The 20,324-nt window shown below is 58.1% G+C and overlaps 1 protein-coding gene across 3 annotated transcripts; it reads right to left on the minus strand.

The window, feature by feature from the left end:
- Window positions 1–464: 464 nt before the first annotated feature.
- Window positions 465–11,768, minus strand: SIK1 (salt inducible kinase 1). Of its 3 annotated transcripts, XM_036850570.1 has the most exons (14): window positions 11,662–11,765; window positions 11,082–11,252; window positions 10,482–10,598; window positions 7,985–8,048; window positions 7,673–7,834; window positions 7,411–7,535; window positions 7,193–7,316; window positions 6,296–6,519; window positions 5,968–6,117; window positions 5,404–5,526; window positions 5,068–5,284; window positions 4,291–4,566; window positions 3,303–3,537; window positions 465–2,830 (listed from the first exon to the last, which is right to left on the minus strand). In XM_036850570.1, exons 2-14 carry the CDS (start codon window positions 11,235–11,237, stop codon window positions 2,446–2,448), a joined length of 2,358 nt encoding a protein of 785 aa, XP_036706465.1. In that variant the 5' UTR covers window positions 11,238–11,252; window positions 11,662–11,765; the 3' UTR covers window positions 465–2,445. The 3 variants fall into 3 exon arrangements, with proteins under 3 accessions (XP_036706465.1, XP_036706466.1, XP_036706467.1); XM_036850571.1 differs by lacking the exon at window positions 5,404–5,526 and having other exon boundaries at window positions 11,662–11,766; XM_036850572.1 differs by lacking the exons at window positions 465–2,830; window positions 3,303–3,537 and adding an exon at window positions 3,544–4,195 and having other exon boundaries at window positions 4,254–4,566; window positions 11,662–11,768.
- Window positions 11,769–20,324: the final 8,556 nt, after the last annotated feature.

Raw genomic sequence — 20,324 nt, forward strand, 5'->3', positions numbered from 1 at the left:
GGCAGCCCCATCTGCCCTATTCCTAGAAGGTGGTGATGTCAACTTGAAAAGACCAGGAAATAGTTTGGCTGTGAGATTCTTCCAAAACCTTGATTTCTAGGTGGATTCAGAGTGGGTGAAGTATGGATTCAGTATGGGTGAAGAGTGAAGCGTGAATGGTGCCCTGGGAGGGGACGAACCAGCTGAAAACACACCTGGGTGTCAAGACATCCAGCCGATTAGCAGAGCTGCCACCTGGGAAGGGGTCTGAGCGCCAGCGGGCCCCCCCCCACCCCTCCCAGCCGGGGCCACTGAGCGCCCGGCCCTCCTAGCGGGTCAGGGCTCAGGCCTGCAGCTCAGCTGAGCGCAGGAGCTGGCACTTGGCGCTCTTCTCCAAGACCTGAAACTCATCGAACCTGGAGGAAGCGGCTCGGAAGGAAGGAGCCCCCCACAGAGAAGCCGGGGAAGGAGTCAAGGTTTCTTCCCCAAATGTTTTATTTAAATATTAAATTAAAAAACATACATCCACTAATCATTTGGCATACATTTCTCATGTGAACATAAGAAATAAAATAATTAATTCAGTTATGGTAAAAAACCCAAACTATGTACATCTTCATCAGATGGCGTGGTGCCTTGGGACAGGCTCCTGCGTCCGGTCCGCGGGACAGCGCCGCTGAGAAACCCGCAGCACACGCGTCGCCAACACCGGACACAACACGACACACGTCTGACGGTGACGGGAGGAAACCGCTGAGAGTAAAGTGCTTGTCGTGGTTCTGAGGCCTTTGATCAATGGCGTTAGAACAGATGCGTTAAGGAGGGAAGCGGCCTCGGGGGAGTCGACGGTGCCTCCAGAAGGTGGAGGCCGAGGCTGGCGCCCCGGGGCCTCCAGTGCTCTCCTGGCCCAAACCTTCCTAGTCACGGGAGGCTTTGGTGACTTCTTGGCAGCCAGGTGCAAGGACAGTCCTTTGTCCCGCCCCTGGACACAGCTACAGAGCAGCGGCGGCGGGGCCGGCGGGAGATGGCCACACGCACAGACCCGGGCCGCCTCCCCGGCCTCTGGGGAGCCGGCAATCTTTGGCTTCTACACGTGCCACCTTCCTGGTTCAGCATCACCTGGGCCTAACGCTGCAGGCTGCGAGAGCCGACACGAGCTGAAGGCACCTGCGTTGGTAAAGGGACGGCACTGACTGGCCACAGGGATGGGGAGGAGCGGTCCTCCTGCTCAGCCCAGCGGCCTCCGACGGACCGAGCCACCACCTGAGTTCACCTGCCAGGTGAGTGTGCGCCTGGTCTGCTCCCTGCCGGCCCCGCCTCCATGCGGACCTGGTGCCAGAGCTTTGTTCCGTTACCAGAGAGGGAAGTTCAAACCAGGAACACAAAAACGTAGTAAAAAGTATAAAAAATAAGTAGTGTATGTTTGTCTCCTATGTATATACATGTACAGTATTCGCTTTAAAAAAAGAACAAAGCTTGAACAGCACTGACCTCTCACTTCATTTTCCTAAAACGAAGGCCCACCAAGCACAGGGCCTGGGCAAGGTGGGCCGTCCCCCGACCGCAAGTGGCCCATCCCTGTCCCAGCATCACAGAATCGCCATATTGCACGATCCCCCCTCCACCCCAAGTCAGTTGTTCTTTTTGGACCCTGATAATGAAATGCATAAAAACTTAATTAGCAGCGGAAATAAGAGGTGCAGGAGGAAGAGACTTCCCCAGCTCCCTCGAAGGTGCCCTGGGGCTCCAGGCCGAGTGACCGGGGCAGGGGGCGGGGAGCCTCCACCTCGCGGTCACCCCACCCCACCCAGGTTCCTCTTTGCAGCCCCTCCGAAGAATCCTGGAAAACCAACTCCCGAGCAGTTTATAAAACGTCTCCTCTAAAATAAGAAAAACTATCCTCTGGGTTCTGATTTTAGGGGAGAGAATTCCGTGAATTTATAGATTATCTTCTCTTGGGCTGGACGTTAGAGCTTTTCAAGAACTGATACGTAAAGCAGAAAGTTCACAGTTTTCAAGTGAAGCCTAAGTGTTTCAGGAAGTGGAGAATTGTGAACTAAAAAAAACCCACTAACACATGCACACGCACACACACGCAATGGGGACGCACGGCTCACACCACGGTCTCCTGGGGGCAATCGGCGACCCCCTCCCCCCCCGTGACCCCGACCACAGCGCTGCCAGCTCCACCCTCTGCCCTCCTCCCGCTTCCATCCACCCGCCCCAATGACAGGCCCCCGGATTATTATTTTTCTTCAAAAAGTTTCCAGTCCCTACTCGGAGTTACAGTTGCTCAGTGCAAGGGGGAAAAAAAAAAAAAAAAATCAAACAAAAAATAAACTAAAAAGCCAAAACACCAAACGTATTGCTTGTTTTCCTTCTGAACAGTTCTTGGCTTTGAGTCCGGGAACGTCTTCACATACTCTGAAATTATTGCTTCGAGAAGTCACAGCCCGGCCGGGCCCCTCACTGCACCAAGACGAAGGTGCCCAGCGGGCCGGAGGTCAGGTCCTCCATCTCACAGTCTCCCTGGGGCAGCCCCGCGGGCTCCAGACTCGGGGACAGCGTGGCGAAGCGTGGCTGGGGGCCCGCGGCGGCAGGGCTGGGGGCCGTGGAGCTGCTGATGCGCAGGTGGGCGTCCAGGAGCTGGGCGGCCGACGCCACCGGGGAGCCCCCGGCCTGCAGCAGGGGGGGCGGCAGCAGCGGGCCGGGCCCCAGCCCCAGCTCCTTCTGCAGCCCCGACACGAGGAGGGTGCCGTCGCAGGGGGCGAGGACCAGGGGGGCTGGGGGGTGCTGGGCGGCCGGCTGGCAGCCGGGTGGGGCCGCCGGGTGGTGCTGTAACTGGAGCAACCTGGCCAGGCCGAGGGACAGGGAGGGCAGGTCAGTGCCGGCCGGCGCGCGGCTGCCCCCGCCACCCGGCCAGGCTCCCACACGATCGGGTTTCCACCCGCCAGGGCTGGAGGGCCCGCCCCGTGGAAGTACGGGCTGGAACTGCTCGGAACACGCCACTCTGTGCGTGACTCATCCCCTGAGCAATTCCTGGCATTTCATTCCCCGTCTTGCTTTCGTAGCAGCTCAGAGATGCCAACCAGACGTGACATTCTTACCCGCCGCCCCCTCCCTCCCCCACTGTGGGCCGATGCTCCCCACCCCCGCCCCCAGCTACTGGGAAGGAGCCGCACAGCTCTCCCCCAGCCTGGGCAGGGCGGCGCTTGTCTGGCTACGTGCAGAAGCGGGAGCACAGGGGGTAAGGCCGCTCAGAAAATCCCAAGCCACATGAGCCCTGCCCAGGTCCCGGCGCCAGTGCCAAGCGGGCGTCTTACCTCTGCTGGTGCAACACCTCCTCCAGCAGGCTCCTGCCCTCCCGGCCGCCGGCCCCGCCGCCGTGCAGGCCCGGGCTCTGTGCGGGCAGCTGGAAGGTGCTCAGGCCGCCCCTCGAGGTCCGGCTGGAGGAGGAGGGCTGGCACACCTGGCGAGCCAGCCCCTTGATCTTGTTCAGCCCCAGAAAGCCTTTGGTCCTCGCGTTCTTCCGCAGCTGCTGCCGAAAGGCTTTCAGCCCTGGGGACAGGCAAAGTCAACAGGTATACGGACCCGTCCACCAGCCCTGGCCTGACGGCCCGTCGCTTGCTGGGGCTTCCAGACAGTGGGGAGGAGTATGGGGGGCGCCGAGGGGCGTGAACGTGGTGGGATGAGGGGACCCGCACGCCTTCCTACAGGGTCAAGGGGCCCTCTGGTCACCCCATCACTTCATGACAGCCCCTCTCCTGGGGCTGGGACATCAGTCTCTTTTGGGGTTTGGTTTGGGACAGCAGTTCCAGCCCTGAAGAAGCACACGTCTGGGCAGACAGTGGATCCTTCGTGGAAGGAGGGCTCAAGCAGTGTGGGGGCCTCGGGAGGGGGCTGGGGCCCCACAAGCCCTGGGAGGTGCCAAGAGAGCCCGGCCGCCAAGTACGGGCTGCCTTTGTGGCGGGTGCCTCCCTGGCCATCCTCCTCCAAGTCAGGAGCTGAGGCCCGCCATCCAAGCATCTCTTGGGCTTTTAGGACCAGCTACTAGAGGCCGTGTGAGCTCGTCCTAGAAGCCAGGGCGTCTAGAATCCGGGCAGCAGCTTCGGCCTGCCCAGGGAGCACAGCTGCTCCACCAGGACCAGCTAGAAAAGGGGGTTGCCACCTGCCATTAAGGACAAAGTGATGCCCCCCGGGGTGCGCACGGGTCTCCACCTGCTTCTCCCCACGCATCCCTCCATGTAAGCGTCCCCGTGGCTCAGGGCCACGCCTGGGGAAGGCAGAATTGGGAGCGAAAGGGGAAGTCACCTTGAGTGAGAGAGGTGTCTGACGCCCTCCGGCCCTCCTGGAAGCTGACGGGGAGCGGGGCGGCTCCTCCCAGGGCCCCCTGCGCCTGCAGCACTGGGGTGGCGGACCGGGTCCCCAGGAGCGGCGAGGCCAGTCTGAGCGGAGAGCAGGCACTCAGCAGCCCCTGAGCAACCAGGTGTCCACTGAGCCCAGCCAGGCCGTCACCCGCAGAGGTCAGGCAGCTGTCGGAGCTGGTGCCTTCGGAAGGACTGGCCGCAGAGGGCGACACGACGATACCTGCAGAGCAGTAGGTGCTGCTGAGGCCAGACGCACCCGGGGACGCCTGACACGCTTCACAGCCAGTCCAAGTGCTCTGGCTCCAGAGCTTCGCGCCTGCTGCGGCGTCTCCCCGGCCCTCAGATGGCCCGTGGCCCACTGACGGGGCAAACAGCTGTACCCTCCCCACCCCTAGCCTCAACTCTGGGGGCAGGAAGTCTGTGACGGCCAGATGCCCCCAGAGTCCAGGGAGCCTCGACGGCCAGCACCACGGGGCTGGGCGCGCGGCTACAGCCAACAGGTGGCGCTTGGACCCGGGACTCAGAGGGGCCTGGGCCGAGGACCTGCCCTGCTGGCCCCCGAGGGCAGCTAAACCCCACGCTGTCCCTGCCACTCGAGGGCCACCTGCGAGGTCTAAGTATGGTTCACGTGGTCTCGAGCGATTCAGGAATGGCAGACCTGAAGACGCTGCCCGTCACAGCCCACCCGCCGGGCGTGGCCCTGAGCCACGGGGACGCTTACATGGAGGGATGCGCGGGGAGAAGCAGGTGGAGACCTCGGCCAGCGTGTGCCTCCGGCCGGTGCTGCCAGGTGGGGGCTCCCGTGTCTCCTGCTCCTCGTCCAGGCCCGGGCCCCGCCTGGCCTCCTCGCGGATGGCCGTGTCCAGCAGGCTGCTGGGGGAGACGGAGCGCCGCCGGCACACCCCGCGGCAACCGGTGTCCACGGGGAAGAGCAAGGGCTGTGGGGACACACACAGGCCGGTGACCCCAGCGCTCTGTGAGGCCCGGCCCCGGGCGTCACCACCACTGGGAAGCAGACCGGCCCACCCCGGACACCGCCTGCGAGGCGCTCGCACACCTGCAGCGAGCTGTGGAGGTCACAGTCAATCTCAGCCTGCAGGACGGACTGCCCCAAGGCCTGGGGCTGCGCGCAGAGCAGGGCGGAGCGGAAAGCGTCGCCGGGCGGGCCTTCCTGAGGCACCTGGGGGCCAGCAGATGAGGACAGAGGCCGTGAGGGACAGAGGCAGGGCACGACTGCGAGCAACACAGCGTCGCGGAACAGACCGGCTGGCTTCCCTCTGAGTTAACAGGCGTCAGCCGCCAGCTGCGGGCTCAGGACACGTGTGTAGCCCCCTCCAGGGCCTCACCGTGTGGGGTGACCAGGGGAATCGGCCAAGTGGTGGCGCCAGGGGCCGTGAAGGAACAGGGGGTGGTCAGGCGGGGCCTGACCCCCAGCAGAGCGGCTGGCACCCCCCGCTTCACCACACGGGACCCCCCGCCAAGTGCCTAACGGGAGGGGGTAGATGACCTGGGGGCTCAGCCTGCGTGCCCTCCCAGGCATGTCCGAGCAGGGGATTCCTAACTTGGGGACACAGTCCAAGGCAGAGACACGGGGCTGGGTAGCGAAGGCGCTGCCCCTCACCTCAAATGCGCTGAGGTCTGAGCTCCGGGGCCTCTGCTGCCAGGCGTGGCCGGGGCGGGCCGGCGGCTGGGCGAGCCGGAGCTCCTTCAGCCGCTCCAGGAGCAGGTAATAAATGGCCGCGAAGTGGTTGTAGCTGCCGTTCTGCAGCGACTGGGGGCAGAGAAGCGGGGTCAGAGCGCAGCCGGCGGGGGGAGCTCCCTGAAGAGCCGGCTCCCGCACTATTCTCAGGTGGCCGAGAATGCCCTTGCCCGTGGGCAAGCCGCCCGTCCATCAGCCGCACGCCCGGGAAAGCGCACCCTCCCCACGGCAGGCCAGGCCGGCGGCGCACCTCCACGGTCCTCTGTCGGTCCACGCCCAGCGTCTGCATGATGCCCAGCGCCTGCTCGTCATAGCTGCCCAGGCTGGAGGCACAGCCGAGCAAGGAGAAGAGCGGGCAGGTCGGCTGCCGCGGGGCGGGGTCGGCCTGCGTCCACCTGTGCTGCCAGATCTGGCTGACGGTGATGCGCTTGGTGGGGTCCACCGCCAGCATGCGGCGGATCAGCGTCTCGCAGTCTGGGGGGCAAGGGAGGCGCACTGAGCCCGCAAGGGCCTCCCGCACGCGCGTGCCCACCGCCCACCCGGGTCCCTGCAGGGGACGTGGCTCCCCCACACGTGGCGAGCAGACAAGTGACCATCCCAAAGAACACTGAGGCCGGGAGCGGTGGCCTGGGGGTCCCAGACCTGCCGCCAAGGAGGGCCACGGGTCGAGGGATCAGGTCCCTGGGGAACGCGGTCCTAATGTCCACCAGACCGAGCACCACCTAGACTCCCCCACCCTGCTGTGACCAAGCATGTGAGGAAGCAGCTGTCCAACACCTTCCAGAGTGGAAGAGAAAAGCACAGTGTGGGAGGGGTGAGACTCAGGGGACGGGGCCAGCACCCCGAGTGCTGTCGCTGGGCCCCCAGCCGGCTTCGGAGCAGCCTGCGTAGGCGTCAGCCGGCCCTATAAGTAGGGCACAGAAAAAGCAGCCAGTGGGTTGGGATTCTCTCGCAGGCATCTGGTAAACACCCCACAGTGACATGGGCCTGGCTCCCAGGCCCGATGGCAGACTCAGAAGACGGTCAAGCAGGCATTTCAGGAAACAAATTCCTCCTCCTCCCCCCAAAGTCTCATCCTGGTTACCCAACAGCTCGGGCAGCAGGCTGGTGACCGCACCCGCCCAGAAGAGGCCGGGCACTCACCTACCTCGAGACATGAAGAAGGGGATGCGGAACCGGCCCTCCAGCACCCGCTGCCGCAAGGCCGGCAGGCTAGGCCCGTCGAAGGGAAGAGACCCGCAGACGAGGACGTACAGCACGACACCCAGGCTCTGAGGAGGACCAGACTTGAGTCAGCGCCTGTGCCCCGGCACCGGTGCCCCCTGAGCACCCGCACCCCCCAGGCACTGCACCAGTGGCTCCTACCCAGATGTCCAGCTGGGGGCCTTCGTACTCCTTCCCCTCAAAGACCTCCGGGGCTGCGTACGGGGGGCTCCCACACCACGTGGACAGAGGCTCCCCTGGCTTATAGAAATTCCCAAACCCGAAATCTGAGAGACAAGGAAACAGGCGATGAAGTTGCGGTGCAAACGGCAGGGCCGCGGTTTCAAAGGCTCGTGCAATACAGCACGGGGCCCCTCGCCGGCATGCACCTCCCTCCTGCTGGGCGTGCTCCTGGGCCCCTCACCTGCCAGCTTGATGTCCATGTTGCCGTCCAGCAACAGGTTCTCGGTCTTGAGGTCCCGGTGGACGATGTTATGGCTGTGGCAGTACTCCACAGCTGACAGAATCTGCCAGAACTTCTTGCGGGCTTCACTCTCGCTCAGGTGCCCGGTGGAGGTCAAGTAATCTGAGGAGGGACAAAAGGAAGCTATAGCCCCAAATCCAAAGGTCCGGCCGTCGCCTAGGGCACAACGAAAGGATGCTGGGGGGACCCAAACGCTGGAGGGGCCATCAGGACATTTCTTTCCAACAGATACTAAGAATCAGCATGGCTTACCAAACATCTCTCCATTTTTGGCGAATTCGGTGACAATGTAAAGCATATCCTTTGTTTCCATAACCTAAAAAAATAAAGACCTAACGTTTAACCACATAAAGGGAACATACCAACAGTATAAATAATCTACTTGAACCCCAGTAAATTTTTAACTTCTCCAGAACGAGCATGTTTGTTATTTTAAAAAAGGAAAGAAAAGAAAATCTTCCGCAATAAAGAGACAAAGGGGATCCCTATTCAGAAAAAGTTTTTTGAAAACCAGAGGTGAGTTCCTCACTAACCTATCCATCCTGATACACCTCTGCTTCCCAAAAATATCTACTTGTATTGGAACTCTCCTCTATGGTATTTTTAACTCACTTTGCCTCACCCAAAGTGAAGTCTCTGCAGGCCCCAGCAGTAAAAGAGATGGCGAGAGTTCTGTGAGGCCTTTCTTCTAGAAGCCTAGCAGGCAACAGATTATCCAAGCCACAGCCCGCACGAGCTGAATAATAGATAACAGATTCCCCGCCCCACTCGCGTTACTGACCTGCTACAGTAGGGCTGTGAGAGGCCAGCTTTGCCAGGTAAGCTACTAAAGACTCCTCTCCATACAGCAAACTCCTCGGCGTGTGTGTCAATAGCAACAGCCAATGTCAAACACACCTTAAAGGTTCGTTTACTGATCGAGAATTTTATTTCACATAGAAAAACAATTTTAAGATTTTAAAACATAACTAATTAAGAAACGAGGTCAAATTCAAATCTTTGGTACTGAAAGAACTAAAACAAACTCGTGTCTGTGTATTTTAAAATATTTCAGAGAGAGACAGAGAGAATACATCTTTACAGAAAAAGATCTCTTCAGGGTTCAAAATATAGTTATCCCTTTAAAAAGGCACTTTAAAGACAACTGCCTTGAGCCACAAATCTAACAAGAAAAGCGAACACAATGCAGTTTCGCTACACTTGTAACTGCCCTTGCCCTGCACGTGTGTGGTAGAGTGACATGTTGGAAGTTTATCCCTTTCCTCAATTTAAAAAAGAGACGGAGGAAGAATTAAGAGTCAACGTGTTTGAAGTTTTAAAAAAAACCTCGAGGAAAGAGCTGAAGCGTCTCACGGAGGTTCTGGGGACTGGGCCAGCTGGATGAAAATGAGACACTAGTGTCAAAACCAGAGCCATAACAATCGCTGCTACCCACTGAACCCTGTCTCCAAACAGTTAAAGCAGCTCATGGAATGACGAGAAAATTCACCCCCAGAAAAGACCTCTACCGTCTGGCTAACTGGGCTCCTCCCGCACGGGGTCAGCGGAGGACAGGAAGATGAGGAGAGCTCTGGCTCATCCCCGCTGTCAAAGTCAAAGACAGACAGGCTTCAGCCCACTCCTGTGGAAACAGGCTGGCACATTGCTCAGGCACTGACATCAGTGACCATGGAGGAAACATCTTATCTCGGCCTGACTCAAAAATGACAACAGAAACAAAACACGAACTGGAGTGCACGTGACTCGATCTCGGCACTTAACGATGCTGAGTAAACTGTCATTAGGGGAACACGAGCCCCGTGACTCCACCTCATCCTTCACCGTAACCCAGTGCAGCAGCCTCCCCGGGGGGTCATCTCAACCTCAGTCCTCTCCCCTGCCACACTGTATACAGCTTCGCCTTGCCAAGGGCACACACACGTCCCCACGCCGTCCCATATTCATCTCGGATCCACGGGGCTTCGTGAGAATCGTCAAAAGGAACTTACACCCAACACAACTGGGAGTAATATCAAACATCTGCAAAGAACTTATCCTTCTGCAAGTAGACCCGAGTTCATTTTGCAGAAGCACCTGGCTAAGTAAGAGATTCCTTTGCTGTCCTAATTAAATCAGCACTTAGTTTCCAAAGATACAATTGATTAGTTTCAAGGGAAGAACAAAAAGTCACAAAGCAAACCAACAGAAGGACAGGGTGAGGCATGTTCTTAAAGCGGATTAGATGGCAAGTTCCTTTTGCTCTCACCGCAGCAAAGGCATCTCATCTCTCCGTTTTTGATGGAAGGGTTGAAACGGGACAGACAAATGCTCACTGCAGCCTTTGCGCAGATAAGTTTACGTAAACTGGTAAGAGCAGCTGGTTTTAAAGATTAATAATTATCTGCAAAGGCAGAAGAGTCTAGTTTCACTCAAATTCGTCCCTTCACACTAAATGGTTGACTTACGGCAATGCAGAGATCTAGCTGTTTGTTTTCATAGTAAATTTAACAACCGACCTCCACGCATTCAAAACTGGAATGAGTAACACTACCAAACAAAACTTTAACGAAGCAAATCTGAATTATGATCCAAGAGCAAGAAAATTATTGCACAGCTTACTAAAGTCAATCTGTTCACCTTATACAATCAACCCCCTGACTCCTACAAACACCCAAAAAGAGGGACAACCTTCAGAGACTTAATTGTTGAAAATTTAAAAAATGATACACTTTGCCAGAAGTAACAGTGGAAGGCAAACTTGAGTCCTTACCTGATAAAGCTTTATGATATGAGGATGATTCAGAAGCTTCATGATCTGAACTTCACGATATATTTTTTCCAAATTGCTTGAATCTAATCGTGTCTTGTCAATTATTTTTATTGCAACCTACAGATTTTTAATAGATAAAGGATATTTTGTTTGAAAAAGAAAAACCCTCTCATTTAAGCTAATTTACACATTTCATTTTCTGTAGGTTAATTTCTAAAACACTTTATGTCCCCAAAGGTCATAAAAAAGTTAGGGAGGAAAATAACGAAAGTAACCATTAATATTACTTAAAAAGTCAAAAATCAATAAATGTCCTAAGTCTCTGCAGGCTCACTTTACAGAGCTCCAGCTGCACTCCTAGGTTATTTAGTCATTATCCTCCTGGCTGTCCCCCAGTATTTGTACAAATTATGCATAATCATAACATAAAGCATTTTTTTCCTTTTCCAAACTAAAAACTGTCAGCGTTTAGACCTTAGGACGAAGGACCCCACAAGCAGGGATTCCACCAGCTTCCTCTGCTCCGGGGAGCGGGGGGTGTCCACCCGCAGGGGGTGCACCCCCAGAGGGTCCACCCCGGGGTCCCGCCGCCCCACGCACCTGCGTTTTGGTAACTCGATGCCGGGCCAGCTTCACCACCGCGAAATTGCCCTTGCCCAGGGTCCGCTCAATGTCGTAAAAGCCCACCCGGAGGGGTTTCTGCTGTCCCTGGCCCGAGCCCGCGGGGGCCGCGCTCAACTCCGACATGATCACCATGGCTCCGGGCCGCACCTGCGGGCGGGGGGCGCGCTCAGCTTGGCGCCGGCCGGCCCGAGCCCAGGGCCCCCGGCCCGCCGGGCGCGCGGAGCCGCTGCCACCCTCCCCCGCCGGCGACCGGCTCCACAGCGACCCCGGATTCCGGGAGCCCCGCGGGGCGTGCGCCCCGCTCCCACGCCCGCCGCCCGCGCTCGGCTCGGCTCGGGCTCCCGGTCCCAAGCCCTGCGGGGCGCGTGGATCGCCGCTCGCGCTCGGCTCCGTCCCGAAACCCGGACCCCTGCTCCCACGCCCCACCACGCCGCCCGCCTCACCACAAAGCGGAGCCCGGCGGCGGCGCCCCGGCCCGCGACCCCCGCGCGCGCACCTGCGGGGCCGCGGAGCCCGCAGCCCCGAGCCCAACGGCGGCCGCCTGCCCGCGCCTCACCTCCGCCGCCCTCGGAGCGCCGAGGTCGGGACGCCGCTCGCTCCGCGGCCCCCGCCGCCCGCTCGGCCTCTCGCGCTGCCCGGCCGCCCGCTGCTCGGCCGCTTGCCGCCCGGGCCGCGCCGCATGTCAGCTCTGAGCCGAGCGCCGGGCTCTCTGGCCGCACGCGCCGCCAGCCCCGCCCACCGGCCCCGCCCCGGTCCGCCCGGCCCCGCCCTCACCACGCCCCCACGCCGCCGGCCCCGCCCACGCCGCCGCCGCCGGATTGATACATCCCCATTGACGTCCTTTTGACGCCGGAGCGACGCGCGGCCGAGCGCCAGGCGGAGGGAGAGCGCGAGATCGGGCCGTTGCCAAGAGACTGGCGGCTCTGACGCGCGCGCTGATGAGGCCGTCGCCACGGCGACCGCGGGGTGGTGACGTCAGGGACGCCGGCCGCCCGAGGCCCGCCCGCCAGCGCCCGCGTTCCCGCCGGCGCGCGCCCGCTACCGGACGCCGCGGGCGCTGCGGGCGGCTTAACCCTTTCGTCCCCGGGTGCAGCCTTCCCTCCTGCATGCGCGCGCACGGCCGCTTTCGCCCGGGTCCCCGTCGTCTCGCAGCCTGACAACAGGCTTGGTTCTAGCGCGGTTCCGAAACCTCTTGAAGTGCCGCACAGGTGCGGCTGCGTCCTCTTCAGCCTTCTACTCCAGGTTCCTCATTATCAGGGTACGGGTTTCATGTGTCCCCCAGTTTCCGTTGGAAGTGCTCGGCCTTGGCGCCTCTATTAGGGGAAGTACCAGGTGGGGCCCGGGAAACCTCACAGACTCGCAGAATGGGCCATACGGGCTGCAGGTGACAGCAGGCCAGCTCCCACACCCCAAATTGGCCACCCAGGCCCAGAGGGGAGCTGCCACCCACCAGGGACCCTCCGGAGCGTGGCAGCTGCATACATGGAGGACCTGGGCAGCCCACTTCGATTACTCTTGCTCCGTAGGAGCCTCAATTGTTTAGCAAGTTAGAAACGTCCACACAGGAAACCTGGCCGGCATCTCTGTAACCTACGCCAGCGCGGGGCGTCGGGACGGCCCGAGTGCTGTGAGCCCCCAGGCCGGGGCGCAGGTAGTTCTGCGTCCTCCCGCCTGGCCTGGCCTGGCCTGGCCCCGCCCCACCCGGGCCGGGGGAGGGGTCACGTCTGCGGTCAGAAGCCAGCAGGTGACTGGAGGCGGCTCTGTGCTGTGGCGCTCCTCCCTGTGATGGAGGAAGGGCCCAGGGGGCTGATTTCCGGGGTGACCGGAGGTCTAGGTCCAGGTGGGAATGGACCCCACGCAGCAAGGCCTTCCGGTTCTTGGGACCAGAGTATTAGGAAACCCAGTGAGCAGCACCCTCGTAAAGGTCGGGCCTTTGACTCGACTCGTCCAGATGACGAAAGCGCCCTGTCCCTTGGGGAGGGGGAGCGCCTCCCAAGAGGGCCAACAGGCGGGGTCAACAGTGGGCGAGGACCTCACCCCTGGCGAGGCTGGACACCGCAGTTCCCGTGGCCTCCGTTTCTTTTGTCGGCTGCCGGGTCCACCATGCTGTTTTCCCCAGCTGCGGGGGCGTGAGGGGTGGGGACCTGTGCCCTCCGGACCGGGGTGCCCGCAGCCTGGTCCCCGCTCGAGGGTATGAAAATGGCAGAGGGTGACAATTTCCGCTGGCATCACCGCTCACTGCATGTTCCTTTATGCCTCACCAGGAAAGAAGACGTTTTCTAAGAGAAGACAGAGGGTATGGAGAATGGTATTTCTTAAATGTTAGGAAGGCAGCACTTTTGAGATTTAAATTCTGAGTCTAGCTGCAATCATTTTTACCTTGTGTTAAATAAAAGTACCACTTCAGAGGAGGGGCTGGGAGCAAGAGTTAAGGGAAATGGATACGGAACTTAGACACCTTCTCAGGAGGCTGCCTGGCGAGGGCGCCTCGTGGAGCTAGGATGCCCTTCTCCTGGTGACCGATTGCAGGCCTGGGCAAATATTGCCCATCACCCCCTCCCTGGGCAGTTGTTTGTGGGTTTAGTTTGTTCTGAAAGGCCTTTCAAGGACATAAATAGTCCCAGAGTTTTCTTTCGTCTTTCAAAAGTGCCTTCGTTATCTGTCCCAAGTTTATCCATAGAGATTTTGGAGGAATATTTTTTACTTCCTTCAAGCTGAGTAGTTTACAACTGCTCTCCTCTCCTTCTGGGCATCCCAGCACCCTGCTAATCTCTTCCTAGGAGTATGAGGCGCAGAGTGAAGAGACTAGGGACCTGAACGCGCTCACCTGCTGTCTCTCGTTCTGTGACTTAAGAGCTTTTCTCAGGCTCATCCAGGTGACATCCAGCGAGCCGGCTCCTCCACCCCCTCACCCACCCAGCCCCAGATCTAGCCAGAGTCTTTGGAAAGGTCGTAGATGTTTGCAAACACCTGGCTGGCTGTTTGGAAACATTTTGTCAGTGCTGAATAGAAACTGCAGGCAAAAGAGCCGAAGCTGCCTCCCCAGAGAAGGTCCCTGGATCCAGGCTCACTTGACCCCGCTCCCAGCCCTTCCTGAGGGTCCCGCATCTGAACAGCCCTGCGCGGGCCGTGGCCGTTCCCCAGCCCCTGGGCAGCGAGCCTGCTCTTTGGACAGTGCAGACAGGGCAGAGGAAAAGGCGGACCTCAGAAGGGCTGTCATCCCACAGTGGGGTTCCTCCTGGCACCCCTGTGAACTTGCTGCTGCTGAGCCTCTGTTTCCAAGGGCCTTTAGTTGTTGCTTGTCTCCTCAGCCCCTGGAGGCGGTAATTCCTTCCAGAATTCTTGCTTGCTTTTCATGTTTCTAGTCTTCCGTGCTTTGTACACAATATGAGGAAAAGAAAATACTGTGTGCTTCTACAGACGTAAGAAAGTGACTTGAGGAATTCTCCAGCTAACCTAGTGGAAGAAATACTCTCAAAGTCTGCAAGAATGGTACCATAGACATAGATATAGATATCATTGCAGATTCGGGGGAAACAGTAAGTCAGATTTCTTTTCCATTTGGAATTTCTTAAGCCTGTCTGATAACTGCAGTGTTTCTGGAATTCATCTTACTGTTTCTAGATCTTGAGCCTACAGACCCCATCAACAGGTCTCTTTAACATTCACAGGTGTGCCCAGCTTGTCCCCGGTGGGTGTCCTAAACCTGCTCCCCTCCGTGAGTAAAGGTGGGGAGACGCCAGCGTCCCTCTCCAGGTGGCTTTCCCCTGGTCACCGAGAGTACGACAAGGCACTTTTCTTTCTCGACCCCCTTCTCCTAGGTACTCAAGGCCCTTGTCTGTCCTCCTGGCTTTGTTTCCCTTGGTTTTGTGTGGTTTATTGAAGGCATTAGCCCAATGATCGCAGGCCTCAGAGAAAAAGATCAGCCGCCAGCAGCATCCGTGGGCCTCAAGGGCGGCCCTGGTCCCTTCTGCTGCCTGCTGCGTCTGTAGAGCTTGACACAGACACACTTACAGACACGTGTGCACTGCGTCTGGGAGTTACGGCCCCTGGCCTGGGGTCCAGCAGGCGAGCGGAGAAGCCAGCTGTTCACAGGCCAACTCAGGAGCTTGGGGGAAGCAGCCGTCCAACGCTGCCAAGCGTGCCAGCCTCCCACAGCTCCCCCTCCTACGCGTGGGATGCGTTTGTTCCGTGACGGCCGTGGTGATGGCCTCAGTCCAGGCTCTCCGCAGGCTGGGAGAGAAGGAATCCCGGTCCTGGGGATGTTGGGCCTGGGCTGGAGGTGTCGGGGGTCTGGAGAGGCAGCCGTGGGACGGGCAGGGCGGATTTGCAACACTCTGGGTTTCATAGGGTTTCACACCAGCAGGAGCTTCCTATTCACGGACCAGCTGGCCCCGGGACCCCAAGTTCTAGGCTTTCTCTTGCCACCTCTGTTCCTGTCACCACTGAGGAACCGGTGTGGCTAATGGGCTGGTCACGGTTGATACTGCGCCTGAGGCCTCGACAGGCCTTGGGGTGTCTGTCTCCCTGGCCCGTGTTCTGAGCCCTGTCCTAAGGAAGCCGGGGGTGGGCTGCAGGGGGCGAGGTAGTCGGCAGAGAGCCAGCAAGGGCCAGACGGAGGTATCGCATTTGTTGGGGGGGCTCGTGGGAAAAGCAACATCAAGATTCCTGGCAGGGGTGGTCACGTGTCGTGACAGCACACCCACAGTAACCTGCTGTCCTCTGGTGGAGGGAAGGGCATTCAGGAATGCCGGAGGTCTCCGCCGTTGTACCTGCGGCATCGGCCCATCAGGAAGAGGAGTCCCACTCCTCCACGTTGCGGAGCAGACGCCTCTGGGACACACGGGGGCCGAGGACCAGGAGCCCAGCGTGGGGCCGGGTGTGGGCCTCCTTCCTGCAGGGGCCGCACAGAGCACCCCGATTCCTTCTGGGAGATGTCAGACTTCTAAGGGGTGGTTCTCAGCTACTTGTCTCTGGGGCACCCACTGGCGTCAAGCACGGTGTACTGGCCTTTGTGTTACACTTCACTCATCCTGCAAATCTGTGAATTTCTACTCTTTGCGAGAACCGTGCTGGGCGCTGCCAGGAGCACAGGTGAGCTTTGTGACAGGCTGGTAGGGACCGCGGGAAGGGAAGGGCCAGGTCAGAGAGAGGCGAGGCGGCCAGGCATGCCAGGGCCGAGGGAGTCACCCACCAGCGCCCACCCAGGCTCGTGAAGCGCCTACCGTGTGCCGTGCACTCTCTGGGGCCGTGAGTACAATGGGAGGAGAACAGACGAGATGCCTTCCCCTGAGGGCCACCATCCGGCTAAGGAGACAGACAATAAAGACCAGACGTGTGGGGGGGATGGGGGGGGATGGGTAAGAAGCTTTCAGAAGGCAGCCGCTGGGAGGAGGAAAAGAAGTCAGGGTGATGGAACAGAGTGGTTTGGCCGGAAAGTGGCCGTACGCGGGGCGGGGGGGGGGAGCTCCTTCTGTTTCTGCCAGAGAGAAGGCAGAGGGTGCGGGCCCAAGGGCGGGAGGCCGAGAGGACCAGCTGATGGGGGAAGGAGAGGAGAGAGGAGATCCGGACCAGCTCTAAGATGGAAAGGCAAAATGGCAGAAGTACTGGAATTGTTGAAGGTCCATTCACAAACGATTGCCCGAACGGTTGTGTGATTTTTCTCTGGAGGTGCTCAGATGAGGACGGGTGTGGCATTAGCGGGTATGTGGGCTTAACCGGGGTTGAGGCACTGCGGGGCGAGGATGATGATGGGGGGAGAGGTGAGGATGAGGGGGAAAGGAGTTTGGCATGATGCCTGGCAGTGAGTCCGGTCTGGAGTGTGGCTTCCAAGCTGGGGAGGAGGGGTGAGGACAGGAAGTGGGGGGGGGGGCGTCCCTGGCGACAGGTCCTGACGGCTCTGAAAGTCTAAGCAGCCTGCCCATTCCGGACCTTGGGGGAGAAGTGAAGGATCCCCCCCATTCCAGGAGCAGGTTCCCAGGGTGAGCCAAGAGAGGGATGGGCAATGACAGAAAGGCCAGGGCCCCAGCTCTCCCTGTGGCTTCTAGATGGATCCCGGTCAATTTCAGCGGCATCAAGTGAGAACCAGATCAATGCTCCCTGAGCAGACTGGTCTTTTCTGATAAAGACTTTGGTTTTTTCTAAATATAAACATCAATAGAAAACTCAGTAGAAAATTTAGAAAATAGATATGTAAAGACAAGACCAAAAAACACTGGCAATGCTGCTGACAGTTTGATATCTTTCCATGCAGTCTTTTTATAAAAGTAGCATCGAGATCCTTCCGTGTATGATGCACCTCCTGCCTTTTTCGCCAGCCCTGCAGAGGAAGCCTCTTGCCAGGTCATTAAACCACCGTCAGAGTCACGCCTGGAATTCCACAATGGAGGAGGCTGTACCGTCCCCGATTTAACCCCCTGTTGTCCTCCTCCCCCACGCCAACATCTTGGTCGCTCTGACAAGCCTTTCTGCTCACATTCTCCAGGAGACTTCCCTGGAGATGCCGTGGCTGTCTGAGAGGCATCGGGGGTCCAGATTGGACACCTGGCCCAGCCTGCTCAGGACAGCACAACCCCAGGGAGGAGGGTGGTACCTGGTGGCCAAGAGCAGACTCTCAGAAACCGAGGGGCTCCCAGACGGCCCTGGGGACCCACAGGCTCAGGCCACCACAGCAGGGCTTGGGGGCCTTGGAAAAGGGAGAGGCCTCATCCCCCGGTTGCCAAGGTGACGCGGAAGCCTCTGATTGCCCAGGAGGACCCGTGGCTCGGCATCGGGCTTTTTCGGTACAGCCTGTAAAGGTGTTTTCGTTCTTTCTGACCTGGTTTTCATGGATTTTGGTATTGTTGTGTTGTTTGTTTAAAAAGAAAACACATGGATTTACGTCATGAAGAGGCAAAGACGTCACTGGCATCAACTAATAAAAATGACCATAAACTCGTCCCCAGACCGAGCACCCGTAATGACACCTGACAGGTACAGTGTGACGCCTAATGAGCCGTGCGAAGGTACAGGACGCGGACAAAGTGGGACGAGGTCCCGTGGCATTAGCACACCACTGTCAAGCTCGCATCTGCTCGGTGGTTCCTGCTAAACCAAAAAACCAAACTTTGGTGGGAAAAAAGCGCAATTTTTGTGTACAACATAGCTCAGTCCAAAACCCCTCAGAACGGGTGAGAGTTTTAAATCGGGCAGAGCCTTTCAGGGTGCCTGGACCAGGAAGAAGGTCCAACCAGCCCTGCCTCAGGGCCAGGAATCTCTGGGTCACCCTAAGGCCTCAAAGGAGGTTTCCAGAACCTTCTTCTCATAGATAAACCACAGACCAGAAGTCAGCAGGCAGGGTTTGAAGACCTGGGCCACCAGCATTGGAACCGCCAAAGTCTCAGATCCCCAGACCAGCTGGGTTTGCTTCCGTTTTCTCAGAATGGGTGTGCAGGTGCACGAGGATGCCATGGGCCACCTCCTGGTTTCCCTCGGCAACATCTGACAGCGGACATGAGATGGTCTATGATGATGTGATGTATTGGGATCATGCAGAATCCGAAAGAAGTTTAAGCACCTAAAAAAATAGAGGAAGGGCTAGAGGCTTGGGCATTCCCAGCCCACTTCAGCATTTGTTCCCCCTGGACAGAGGGACTCCCAAGCGCTCTCAGGGCGAGTCCGCCTCTGTCCAGGCCTGCAGGTATACCAGAGTCCCGGGCTGACTTGGGACCCGGTTGAAGCCCCTTTCCTTGTTGCCCATGGTGACACGCAGAGCTGGCTGCAGGACCGGGGACCAGTCAGCATCACGGCATCAGGGCAGTGGCGGGAGCTGGGCTCTGTCAACTCTGACGATTTTATTTTATTTATCTTATTTTTATTTACTTATTTATTTTGGCCACGCAGCGTGGCATGTGGGATCTTAGTTCCCCGACCAGGGCTTGAACCCGGGCCCCCTGCAGTGGAAGCGTGGAGTCTTAACCACTGGACCACCAGGGAAGTCCCAGCTCTGACAATTTTATATCTTGTTTTTTCTATTTATATAAAGGGAATTTCTTTCTGTCATATTATTTAATTTATTTATTTTTTATTTTTGGCTGTGTTGGGTCTTCATTTCTGTGCGAGGGCTTTCTCTAGTTGCGGCAAGTGGGGGCCACTCTTCATCGCGGTGCGCAGGCCTCTCACTATCTTGGCCTCTCTTGTTGCGGAGCACAAGCTCCAGACGCGCAGGCTCAGCAGTTGTGGCTCACGGGCCTAGTTACTCCGTGGCATGTGGGATCTTCCCAGACCAGGGCTCGAACCCGTGTCCCCTGCATTAGCAGACAGATTCTCAACCACTGTGCCACCAGGGAAGCCCATGTCATATTATTTAAAGACGTTATTTTTAACGTTTAATATTCCATTATGTCTAATATTTATTTCACACTTCCATTTATTTAACATTTCACCTATTCAAACAACAGAAATCCATTCTCCCACAGTCTGGAGGCCAGAAGGCTGAGATCAAGGTGTGGGCAGGGCCGGGCTCCCTCCTGAGGCTCGAGGGGAGGGTCCTTCCCGCCTCTCCCAGCTCCTGTCAGCTCTCAGCAACGCTTGTCATTCCTTGGCTAGCCACGGGTTTTTCTCTTCTGCTTGGTGGCATCGTCACACCCGGAGAACGTGGCCTGACAAAACCCTCTGATGTGACATTATTATACAATGATCCCATAGAGCAAGGGTGCCACAGCAGTGACACAACCCAAAGGCAGTGTTTGGCCTCTAGGGAAAAAAATCCACAAAGATAAATATAAGAAAAATATGTGTAAGAAAGATGTAAAGGACTAAATATCCTTACTATGTAAAGAATTCTCAGAGTAAATAAGAAAAGCATTCACCCTACTAGGGGACATCTTTTGATTTTGCCCACCCAGTCCTGTGTCTCCTCCACCTGCTAACAGCTGCCAGGAACCAGCCCTCTCCCACCCTTGTCCGTGAGATTTGAGGGAGGTGACCTCTACTTCCACTCCAGAGGTGGAACTTGACACACACCTGGCCGGCGAAGGGGCTCCTGGGGTCTCTGGCTGGAGCTATGCGGGGGAGAGGCAAGCTTTCCCCGTGGGCTGTTAAACTGGTAAGATGTTAGCCATCGCTGATGCAGTGGGGTGAGCTAGCTGCCTGAGAACAAAGCCACACGGCGGGGGGTGAGGGGGAGAGCTGAGATGCTGGTGTAGACCCATCACGCCCATCCCTTTCTTTCCCCAGGTG

The sequence above is a fragment of the Balaenoptera musculus genome, chromosome 4, assembly GCF_009873245.2.
Source record: "Balaenoptera musculus isolate JJ_BM4_2016_0621 chromosome 4, mBalMus1.pri.v3, whole genome shotgun sequence".
In the NCBI taxonomy this organism is placed as follows: Eukaryota; Metazoa; Chordata; class Mammalia; order Artiodactyla; family Balaenopteridae; genus Balaenoptera; species Balaenoptera musculus.

Bases quoted from the DNA above. Each gene is read 5' to 3' on its own strand.
- SIK1 (XM_036850570.1), bottom strand. From the start codon at position 11,237: ATGGTGATCATGTCGGAGTTGAGCGCGGCCCCCGCGGGCTCGGGCCAG. The intron at 8,049-10,481 runs GTAAGGACTCAA...TTATTTTTTTAG, and splicing joins ATATCATAAAGCTTTATCAG to GTTATGGAAACAAAGGATAT. The intron at 7,536-7,672 runs GTGAGGGGCCCA...CTTGTCTCTCAG, and splicing joins CATGGACATCAAGCTGGCAG to ATTTCGGGTTTGGGAATTTC.